The sequence below is a fragment of the Monodelphis domestica genome, chromosome 1 (genome assembly GCF_027887165.1).
Source record: "Monodelphis domestica isolate mMonDom1 chromosome 1, mMonDom1.pri, whole genome shotgun sequence".
Taxonomy (NCBI): domain Eukaryota; kingdom Metazoa; phylum Chordata; class Mammalia; order Didelphimorphia; family Didelphidae; genus Monodelphis; species Monodelphis domestica.
The window spans coordinates 735,848,318-735,859,549 of record NC_077227.1 but is presented as its reverse complement, the minus strand read 5'-3'; the positions used below and the strand labels follow the sequence as shown (position 1 = coordinate 735,859,549).

The following is an 11,232-nucleotide window of genomic DNA, read 5'->3' as shown; positions in this document are numbered from 1 at the left end:
AAGTCTCCTAGAATAGACTTGGGGCTGTTGGGCGCCTCAACCCTACCCAGCCCGGGAAAGCCCTTGTTCTGAGTAGGAGATACTCAGGGTGAGAGAAGAGGCCAGGATTGGGTGCAAGAAGACGGTTTTCCACCTTCCAAAGGTCAGCTCCTAACTCCCGCAAGTCACGCCCACAAACAAACATTCATTAAGTGCTTGCTTGCTTTGTGTCAGGCATTGCCCTAAGGGCTGCGGATGGAGACAAAGCCAAAGAGCGTTCAGGCTCTCCCGGAGCAGCCTGATAGGCAAGTCACTGTAAAGGGGCGATTTTTCGTCCGCGTCCTCTTCTGTCAAAGGGGGATTCCAGAATCAGTTGGAAGTTCTCTCCTGCATCCTTTACAAGTGATCATCATCCCGCCTCCTCTTAGGGCGATGGAGAAGCCCCTGTCCCAGGAAGCAGTCTGTCCCCCTTCTGAATAGCTCCACGTTTTCCTTTTTAAGCTTTAGTTTTCTTTCTTATATACAGAGAAATCTGTACTTTCTGTCCTTTGCTCCACGTTCTGCCGTCTGGAGTGAAGCAGCACAGCCCCCCAAATGTCGAAAGCCGGCAATTGTGTCAATCAATAGACATTTATCAAGCACCTACTATGCGCCAGGCTCTATGCTAGGCACTGCTCTCAAGGAGAGCACTCTATAACGGGCTAACGTGATGGAAGATTCGGACTTCGGGCTCAGTTCCTTCACCCAGTCTCCTTGCGGTCGCTCTCCCCTGTGCACTGCCCAGCTAACCGATCACCTTTGTGCTAAAACGTGGCGCCCAGAACTGAAGACGGGGTTCCTGGGTGAGCCCCGTGGGTCTCTAGGAACACAGACGGGGTGTCGGAAAGGTCCTCAGCAGTCATTTGGGGCGTTAGTGCCGAGGAAGTCTCGAGGCTCGTCGGAATGAAGGAGGGGGAGCCGTGTTGGAATTCGGGTTCCTTAATTCCTGAACCTTTACATTGCGAGGGCTTCCCCTGCTTCCCCTCCCCGGGCCAGGGAGCGCTTCGAAGGGACTTGATAGGTCAGGTTCGACCCTATCGTTTGACAGATCACACAGGTGTGCCCTCTTCCCCTGGCCCCCGCCTCAGTTTTCCCTTCTGTAAAATGAGCCAGAGCGGGGCAGTTAGGTGGCTTAGTAGATTGAGAGTCAGGCCCAGAGACTGGAGGTTCTATGTTCAAATCTGGTCTCAGACACGTCCTAGCTGTGTGACTCTGGGCAAGTCACTTAACCCCCATTGCCTAGCCCTTATCACTCTTCTGCCTTAGAACCAATACAAAGTATTGATTCTAAAACAGAAAGTAAGGGTTTAAAATTTTTTAAAAATAAAATGAACTGGTTATTGCTCCTCGCTCTAGAGGATCCTAGGTCTCTGGCGCCACGGTCCTCAGTTTCCCCTTCAGTAAAACAACAAGGTTGGAGCAAGCAGCCGCGAGATCCATACACCCCCTTGCCCTCTTGCTGTACGCGGGGTGCGACTCTCGGATGGAGGCCGACGACTGCAGTTCGACCTCCTGCCTGAAGGTGGCGCTGTGGGCCCCGCGCCTCCGCTCTTCGAGCCCGCGGCTCCTCTCCGCGACGACTACAGCGTTTGAGGAGGAGCCTGCGGCGACGGCGGCAGCGGTAGCTCCGTGTCCCCGCGGCCCGAGGGAGGGAGGCCGGGGCGGAGGCCGAGGGAGCAGCGGGCAGCGCTCGGGCGAGCGGGCTGGCGGGCGAGCCATGTGGTTCATGTACGTGTTGAGCTGGCTGTCGCTGCTTATCCAAGTGGCCTTCGTCACCTTGGCCATTGGTGAGTGAATCCGGCCCTTCGGGGGTCCCGGGACTACAGCGCCCTGCCAGGAGAGCCCTAGGATCCCTAGGGAGGGACCCCTGAGGGGGTGCGGGGACCCTCCATATAGTGAGGGACCCCCTCGCCGGGAGAGCTCTAGGACGGTATCCCCGGCGTGGTGCAGGGCCCCCCATTGGTAGAGACCACTAATATTCTGCAGGGATCCCCTTAGAGAGAGAGCTCCCAGCCGGGAGAACTCTAGGGGAGACTCCCAAAGTACTGAGGAGACCCTCTAGTGAGAGACCCTCCCCTACCGGGAGACCCCTGTGTTGTGGAGACTCCTATAGGAGAGAGCGGGCTCAAAAGAGACCCTCCCCCCATCCCCCCCAGTACGTACCTCCCATCCCAGGGGACCCCGGGCTTCTGAGAGTCCTCCAGTATTTTGTAGGGATCCTTCTCCAGTACACTACAGGACCTTCCCGGTCTCCCCAGGATCCTGGGAGCTCAACTCCCTATGTACGTGGCTCTTTCTCCCATATGATGTGACCTCCTTCAGACCCTGATTGAGGGGAGTCCCTTCCTCCCAGCGTGCCCTGAGCTCACGTCCTCTCATCTCCCCCCCCACCCCCCAGTGTACAGCGGGATGCTCTCCAGACTCCCAGAGTGCTCCTTCTTCTAGGTCCTCCTTCCTCCCAGACTGACCCTCCCCCCTTTGTACCCCTCAGGATAAGGAGACCCCTCCCCCTCTTCCTTTCCTTCTCCTAGGTGCGACCCTCCCTAACCCCTCCAAATACTGGAGGTCTCTCCGACTCCTACCATTACCAAAGATTCCCCAAGGGTCAAGGACCTTCTTCCTATTAGTGGGAGAGCCCGCCCCCACCTGATAGGCCAGAATTAACCTTTCCATTCCAGCATACAGGGATACCCCACTCTTTGTCCTTGAGACCCTCCTCCCCCCTCAGCACATTACAGGGACCCTCCTCCCCAATGCCACCCCATCCCTCCCCATTTATAGTGCTCCCACATCATAGAGGGAGACTCTCCTCCCCAGTATATTGAGGCACTTTTCTAGGCTCTGATATGCTGAAGTGAGGTAGACCCCCCTATCATTCTAGGTTCTTTAGACCTTCCCCTCTGTGACTATGGGGTACCCCTTCCCTTAAGCACTACAGCAGGTTCACTTCTCTTGGGACCTCTTCATACTATGTTCCATGGCACCTCCCCTCCTATACAGAGGATCCTTCTATGGACCACTTCTGTCTCCTACCTCCTTCAGCCCCCCTGTTAAGTTAGATGGGGCCCCTCTCCCTTCCTCACCCACCCTGCCCCCTTCTGTTAATGGGAACTCTGTAAAGAGGAACAAGAGAAGCTTAAAAAGGTGGGCTTAGGAAATCTGGGAAGAGAAGACGTGGAGAGGGGCATGGAGAAAGAAGGGCCAGGGGGTTGGGGCCTGAGGCAGCAAGAAGAGAGGAGGAGGAGGTGGGCAGGTGGATGGGGGGATTGGGAAGAGATCACTCATAACGTCCAGCGTGGGTTTCTGTGCCCAAGGCCTCTGAAGATGGGACCAGGAGAGAAGGATATTGGGAGTATTCAGGAATTGCTGGAGGAACACCTGAAAAAACACCAGATTGAATTGAAATTGCCTCCCACGGCTGCCTGGGATGGGGTGGAGGGGGGAAGCATCCCAGGGGAGCTGGACTGTGGCTTTGAGTGTAAGGAGAAGCCGCAGCTGGACGGGGTAGGCAGCTGTGGGGTTAGTGCTTGGGCTAGATGTGTGCCAACCCAAGGAAGGTGGGCAGGAGTCTCCAGGGTCAGTTGAATTTGAGAATGCTTGCGAGTGGCACTCTTCCAGGTTTGTTCCAGGTTGGAGATGCCCCCTTGCTGGTGGGGCTTGTTCTCCAATTCCATGAGTGGGTCCTGTATCATGGGCCTTTGGGGAGCCGCCTCCCTCCACATTCTGGGGTAGGGGGAAGGTCCAGGTCCTGGATGTCAGTGGGGATCATCTCTGAAAGACCAGCCTCTTAGCTCTAGAAGTCCTGAGCCTTGGCTGTGACCCTGGACAAGGTGTGTCCATCTGTGGACTTCACTGTCCATAGCTGTCTGTCAGTGTCGGGAGTGTGGGGCTGGAAGACTTGAAGCCCTTCCCTGCAGTCCTTTGGTCCTGGGACCTTAGGCCAGAGCTCTCCAGCCACAGCCTGCACTGTCCCCTGAGGGGTTGTGGGAGAAGCAAACCCAGCCTGGGGCAAACTGCACTCTTTGGGGCACATGATTTCTTTGGCTTGGGGAGCTCCTGGGAAGGAAGGGTTCTCCCCACGCCTTCTCTGCAGCTGCCAGGGCCCTCCCCGAGAGGTTCAGGGATTGCCGAGGGCATCACAGCTCATCCATGCCCAATGCAGGGCGACCAGGTCGTGCCTGCACATCCTCAGACCCATGCCTGTTGGTATGGGAAACTCCCTTCACTCTTGCAAATGGCCAGCTACCGGCTCTAGCTCTTTGGTCCTTCTTCCCTTCCACCCTGGAGAAAATCCAAAGACTGCCACCTTGGTTGAGGCTTTGCTTTTACCTAGTCATTTCCCTGAGTTTACATTTCTTTGGTTAAAGTGTTTCCACATGAGCAGCGGCTTATGGGGGGGAAGTACCTATTCAGAAATGAAAGTGATGCTATAAGGAGGCCAATAACATTTTCAAGGAGCCGTTTGCTGGGCACTGAAAGGGTGAGCCACCTGCCTTCTTGCCTGGGGGCTGGTGAATCACCTGCTCACAAGCACCAGGCAGGCTCAGAAGCCAAGGCTTCGATCCCACAAATGACCCTAGAGAAGGACCGACTTGACAGGGATGAGCTAGTGCTTCCAGGGGGGGAATCCCTGGAGGCAGCCCGATGGGGGGACATGGGGACGTGGGGATGTGTGCCCAGGCCCAGGGCAGGAGGAAGAACGTCTCCCCGAAGGCAGGTGCACTTTTTCTGAGGATTCTGGGAATGAGAGAACAAGAAGCCCAGAGGAGGGGCAGATGCTTCAGAGCTCTGCCAGAGGACTGGCATGCAGGCCCTTGAATGAAAGTTGGCTTTGTGCCGGTCAGGGCGTCTGGAATCCCGGGGTGCGGCTGTCTCTGCTCGGGGCCCCGGGGCATGTCTACTTAGCACAGCCTCCTCTTGAGAAGAGGTGGCGAGTTCTGGGCAGCGGCCATCGCTAGCTCCCTTCTAGCTCTTCACTGTCAGGAGCGTGCGAGACTTGGGTAAGAGCCGCTGCCCTCCGGCGTGTGGCCTTTGGTGAAGTTCTCTTCAGATGCTGGTGGAGCCCGGCTGTCTAGGTGGAAGGACTTTCCCAAGGCTGGTTCTTGGTGAGCTCTGGGTAAGAGCCTTCCTTGGCACAGGAGGCCGGAGGCTGTGTATGGGCCTCCCCTGCGCCTGGCCCGGCTCAGGAGCTCGCACGTCTCCATGTGAGGGGAAGCCCGCGAGAGGGATGCTGGGGGCCTGGGCCAGCGGCCTAGCCCTCTCTTCTGGCTTTTCTTTCTAGCTGCTGGACTCTACTACTTGGCCGAGCTGATAGAAGAATACACAGTGGCCACCAGTCGAATCATCAAATACATGATCTGGGTAAGGGGCTTGGTCTCCCGGTCCTCCCCAGGGACCACCCTTGTCCTGGGCCTGGTGGGTGGTCAACATGCTGGTCTGATAAAGTAGTCTGTGCTCACACGTGTAGAGAAGGGTGGAATCCTAGTGCTCCCCCCACTGTGTATGCAAGGGGCTCCACTGCTCGTGGCCCGCGTGCCTCAGCTTCCCTGTGGGTCACCCGAAGACTTGGCAGACACCCTCTAAGGCCCTTCCCGCAGTGCTCGCATGAGGGGGGAAGTGTTTCAGGCCGGGGTTGGCTAGATGGGGGCTCCCAGCATGGCTTGGTGCACCGTCAGAGACCAGAGCCAAGAGGCAGGAATCCTGCCTGGGCTGCCATGAGCAGTGTGCAAAAGGCCACCAGGCCTCGGACCAGATCCTCTGCTGTGAGCAAGTGAATTCAGCTCCCCCATTCCCCCCCCCCCCCATCAGATCCCTCTTGGGCCTGGGGAGGGTAGAGGAGGGGCTTGTCCCCTGCAGCTCGGCATTTGGGAAGCGCACTGTCCGGTGGGGGGGGGGCAAGATCCAGGCTCGCTGAGCCCCGAAAAGAGACCAACAGAGCTGCCCAGCTTGCGGAAGACGCCGTCAGCTAGCTTTGTGCCTGTCTCAGTTTTCCACAGCTGTGCTGGTCGGCCTCTACGTCTTTGAGCGCTTCCCCAGCTTCCTGATCGGCATGGGCCTCTTCACCAACCTCGTCTACTTTGGCCTCCTTCAGACGTTCCCTTTCATCATGCTGACCTCGCCCAACTTCATCCTTTCTTGTGGTGAGTACGGCGGGCGGGGCGGGCCAGCGGGGCCCTCCTCCATCTGCCCCTTGGCCAGAGCCAGGGAAGGACGGCCCCTGGCCGACAGGGAGTTCTTAGAAGAGCCAGGCTGAGCCCTTGCCACAGGGCCGTTCTCTGGGGAATCGGACACTCGCAGCAGAAAGAGAAGCAGGAGAGATGGCGTCAAGCAGGAAATGGAGTGGACCCGGCACGGCCTCCTAAAGGAGGCCAGCAGGAGTGGTGGGGCTATCAGGACAGGTCTGGTGCCCCGAGCAGCCTGAGAGGAACAAGCCTCTGTGTGTGTGTGTGGTGTGTGTGTGTGTCTTGTCTGTGTCTATATGCGTGTGTGTGTATCTGCGTGTGCGTGTGTGCGTAGCTGCCTATCTGTGTGTCTATGCATGTGTGTGTGTGTGTATCTGGGTGTGTGTGTTAGCACATCCTCACTCATGTGTATGTCTGTGTTGTCCCATTGCTGGCCAGGGGACTGCCAGTGCCTCTCCCTCGCAGAGCAGGAGGGGGGGGGTCCCAGGGAGCTGCAGCTTGGGGCCCGGGAGGACCACAAGCAGTCAGTCAGCTCTTCTCAGAAGGATCTCCTCATTGCTCCACTTTGCTGCCACCCTGACAGAAGCTGTTTGGTGGCCACAGCCAAGAACTTTAGGCTTTGGGAATGAGGTCTGGCTTCCTCTTTTTGTCCTCTCCACACCTGTCGTGGTGGGCCTGGATCCTTTTTTTTAAAGAGGTCCTCCATATTTGAAATTCAGTTTGTTGGGAGCTGAAAGGTTGGAGCCTGCAACATGTATTGGGTTTTTTCCCCAGTCACTAGTCATTCTCTTATAAAGGCCTCTGAGGATCTCCCTTCCTTATTCCTCCAAGATGAAGAGAATCGACAAAAGAAAAGGATTTGACTTAACGATATTTTGGCTTTCTAGGAAATGTTTAATTTGTCTCTCTCCTCTTCTCTCCAGTTGCTATACTATTGACTAGGTAAGTTACCCCATAATAGAGAGAGCGCGTTTGGTTTTTCCTGGGTTAGCGAGGAGGAGACAGGCCCAGAGCGCTTGAGTCTCATCGGAGGGTTACAGTACACCGACCGGCGTGGATAGCTGGTTGCACTTGAAGTCAGTCAGCCTGGGCTTTTGTCCTGGCTGTGCCTGACCCTGATCTCTTTGGTTCTCTCCGGAGGGAAGCTTCTCTTCATCCTTCATCCCACTGAGCCCGGAGCAGAAGCCGAATAGCCCACGAGGGCTTACAGATTCTCCTTCATCCCAGTCACTCAGCTGCCTCTTCCCTTGAAGTTCATCAGTTAAAAGTTTCCACCCTGTTCAGACCATCGTGACCCTTGTCATGTGTCCCAGGTCATTCTCCCTCCTTCTTCACAGAGTTCAGCCCATGGCTCATTGCTCCTCTCCTCCCCAGCTCCTGGCCATGCCAAGTTCATGCTTCCTCACACTCCTTCCCTCTCTTTTAATCCAGGAACAGCTCCTTCCCTCCACGTCCATCCACACAGGGACTGTCATAGCTGGTGTCACACTGCTCACAAGTGTGACACTTTCCTGGACACTCCTCTACCCGACTGGCCATAAGCTCCTCCATCCTGTTCCTTGTTCCTCCTGCATCTTGTTCCTCATCACTTCCTCTAGTTCCTTGGCTCTTTGCATATCTGGCTGTTATCTCTACCCCAACTTCACTTTTCTTTTTTCCCCCGTCTTAACCCTGGAGTTAACAAAATCAAACCTGTGCTGTCATTTCCTTCCAGCCCTCTTTCCCAGGCCTCTTGCTTGTCATCCTGGCCTTGAATTCACTCTTCTGCCTGAGTTTGTGCCTTCTCTTTCTCCTCACAGAAGGGCTTCCCCACTCTCCTGGAGTCTCCTCATCCTTTCCCTCCTCTTGCCTCTTACTTTACTGAGAAAAAAAGGCCCTGTGCCATGAGCCCTCTTCTCCCAGTCTCCTTAGCTCCAAAGCCCTGAGAGTGCCCATTCTCCTCTCTCTGCCAGTTTTTGATGATGACATGTTCCCTCCCCCACACTCGTCTGTCTGTCTGTCTCTCTTTCCTCATTTCTCCATCTCTGTTTCTGTCTCGGTCCCCCCTCTTTGCCCCCCAGCCCTAGTGTGTGTGTATGTTTGTGTCCATTCTCCCTTGAGGGTCAGCCTCACATCATTCCCTTCCTTAGTGGACATCCAAACTGCCCAGACTGTGGGCGCCTCAAATTCAACATGTCCGGCTGCTTGTCACATCCTTCCACCCCTTTTCCAAACTCCTGTTCCTAGCAGAGGCGCCGCCTTTCCACACTGTTCCATGTTCATGGCCTTTTCTGTTGGAATGTGAGATTCCTGAGAGCTGAGGCTGTTGGATTCTTGGGGTTTCTCTTCCCCGGGGCACAGCAGCATATAGTCGGGGCTTCCCAAGTGCTCAGTGCCCTTATCTGCAAAGGCACAGCTCTAGGACGGCCAATTTGGACCTCTAGTTCACAGATAAAGAAAACATGGGAGACAGGCAGGTGGCTTAGTGCGTCTCTAGAGTTGGGAGGTGTTTTTGTTTGTTTGTTTTTCCTAGTCAGTGGCCCTGGGCAAGTCACCTCACCCCTACTGCTCAGCCCCCACCATTCTTCCTTGGAACCAATATAGAAGGCAAGGGTTAAAAAAGAAAGAAAACATTCACCCCCCCCCCCCCCCACTGTTAGGCCTAATGGTTCTGCCTCTTGTCGGAGACCCCCTTGGGGGTACCTCTCAGGGCCTCAGTTTCCTCTCCTTTGGCTGACCTCAGAGGTCTCTTCCCACTTTTAGACCGGCAGCCCTGTGAAAGGGAGAGCCAGTCTTGCCCGTGTTTGTGCCTACATTCACACCCACCCCCTTGGACTCGCTTCAGTTCTCTTTCCCATCGGATTGAATTCAGCCAAGATGATGCGTCCGCTCTGAGCCCGCAGAGCCTACCGTCCCGGGGGCAACGCTTTGTGCCCGGAACGGGCTCTGCAGAGGGGAGGTAGCGGGGGGCCAGGGTCCCGCGGCTCCCAGACTGACCGTCGTGTTGTGTCTCCCTCTGCTCCCTCTTCTCTTGGCAGTGCTGGTTGTGGTCAATCACTACTTAGCGTTCCAGTATTTTGCAGAGGAATATTACCCCTTCTCAGAGGTAAGAGGCCCTCCAGGGGCTTGGGGGGAGCCGCACAGCAGCCCTTCCTAAAGTGAGTCGGCTTAGGGCCCCTCCCTCCCACGGGGACCCTCTCCCTTAGCGCCCAGCCTCAACTCCCCTCCCAGGCTTCCTCCAAATCCTTCCTTTCTCTTCTGCCATTTCGGTCCGGCCTCTTGGCTCTTCAAACAAAAGCCGCCCATGGAAGGTCTTTTTTTTTTGTAATTAAAATTTTTTTATTTTCCATTCCAAATTCTGCACCTCCCCCATCCATTGAGAAGTCTTTCTGTGGTTCCTCCTGGCTAGGGGAGGGGAGTGGCTGGCCTCCAGGGGGTCCTCGGAAGGGGGCAAGCAGGGAGCAGCCCTGACACCCGGAGCCGGATCGCCTCCCTCCCTCCATGGCATCTTAGCCCCCTTCCTTTAGGCCAGCCAGGCCTCGCTTTTGGTCCTGTTGGCTCTGGCTGGGAGCGTTGAAACCGCAGCTCCCTGGCACGGCCCTTTTTCTGCCTGAGAGCCCATTTGTAGTCGTAGGAAGTGCTGCGGGTGGGAGTTCTGACTGGGCTGTTGTTGAGGCGCCCAGTTGTAAAACCTGTAGTGGAGGCTGCTGGGGGGCCCAGGGCACGGCTAGAGGCCAGGCTGGAGATGGGTGGCCTCGGACACTTGCTCTCTGTGACCCTGGACAGGTTCCCTCACCCCCTGCCACGTCCCTAGCCCTCCCCCCTTCCCAGGACTGCGCTAGATTTAGTCAGCCCGGATGGGAGAGAGGTCGGTACCTTCCCCTGGGCTCCTCCTCCCCTCTCCTGTGGGGCCTTCTTCGGCCTGCTGAACGGGGCTCCCCCCTGGGGCTCTTCTGGACAGGTCCTGGCCTACTTCACCTTCTGCCTCTGGTTAATCCCATTTGCCTTCTTTGTGTCGCTGTCCGCCGGGGAGAATGTCCTGCCCTCCACTGTGCAGCCTGGAGGTGAGAAGGGGCTGTGGGGGTGGCAGGAGCTGGGGAGCCTCCGGGAGCCTCCGTGGGCCCCAGGGCAGAGATGGCCCCCTGATTGGCCTGTGCCTCCGCAGATGATGTGGTCTCCAACTACTTCACCAAAGGCAAGCGAGGCAAACGTTCTGGGATCCTGGTTATCTTCTCCTTCATCAAAGAAGCCATCCTGCCCAGCCGGCAGAAGATATACTGACCCCTCGGGGAGGGGGCCCAGGGGTGAGGAGGAGGGTGCTGAGCCTGGGATTGGGCCTTCCATTGTCGTCGTGGTCATCGAGGAAGCCTGGGGGACTCTCCCCCACCCGGGCCCTCTCCCCCGTGTGCCCACACCTGAGGGGTCTCGGTTAGGACTGGAGAAAGCGAAGGCCACGCGATGTGCCCTGGACTTGCTTCCCGAGGAGTCCAGGGCTGTGGCTGGAGGCCTCCCATCCTGATCCCATGCCCATCTGGGCTTTGGCGAGCCTTCAGGCCAGGAGGCTGAAAATTACCCCTTGTTCGGCCCTCCTGGGACCTGCAATGGGGCTATTGGGCCGATCTAACCCCAAGTGGCGGCTCTGCCAGAGGGGCGGCAGAGGGGGGCTTCCTTCTTCTAGAGGACCCTGCGGGCGAGCCAAGACTTGGCGCATTTCCAAAGGAAATAGCTTTTTGGTGTTGAACTGTGATTTCTGGCAAAGTACAAAACCCGTTTGAATAAAGATTCAAGGTGGCATTTTTTTCCTTAAGAGCCTAACTCTGGCTTCCTTTCTTTCCTCCCAGCCCACCTCCAACGGGCCTTTTCCCCGTCAGCCTTTCTGGCCGGCCCTCCCTGGAGGTGCCCCGGCCCGGGCCTGGGCAGGCACTGCAGGCTTCCTCAGGGAAGGGTTCTGGGCTCATTCTGGCCCTCTTCAGGAGGATATAAGCCCTGGAGAGGCCCATCGGGGATTGGGGAGGGAGAAGCCCCGGGGCTGGCTCTTGGGCCCCGGGGCAGG

At 56.9% G+C, this 11,232-nt stretch overlaps 1 protein-coding gene across 2 annotated transcripts; it reads left to right on the top strand.

The window, feature by feature from the left end:
• Nucleotides 1-1,588: 1,588 nt before the first annotated feature.
• On the top strand, nt 1,589-10,986 carry TEX261 (testis expressed 261). Of its 2 annotated transcripts, XM_056813907.1 has the most exons (6): nt 1,589-1,805; nt 5,300-5,379; nt 6,005-6,158; nt 9,218-9,285; nt 10,141-10,243; nt 10,345-10,986. In XM_056813907.1, exons 1-6 carry the CDS (start codon nt 1,736-1,738, stop codon nt 10,458-10,460), a joined length of 591 nt encoding a protein of 196 aa, XP_056669885.1. In that variant the 5' UTR covers nt 1,589-1,735; the 3' UTR covers nt 10,461-10,986. The 2 variants fall into 2 exon arrangements, with proteins under 2 accessions (XP_056669885.1, XP_056669877.1); XM_056813899.1 differs by having other exon boundaries at nt 10,141-10,986.
• Nucleotides 10,987-11,232: the final 246 nt, after the last annotated feature.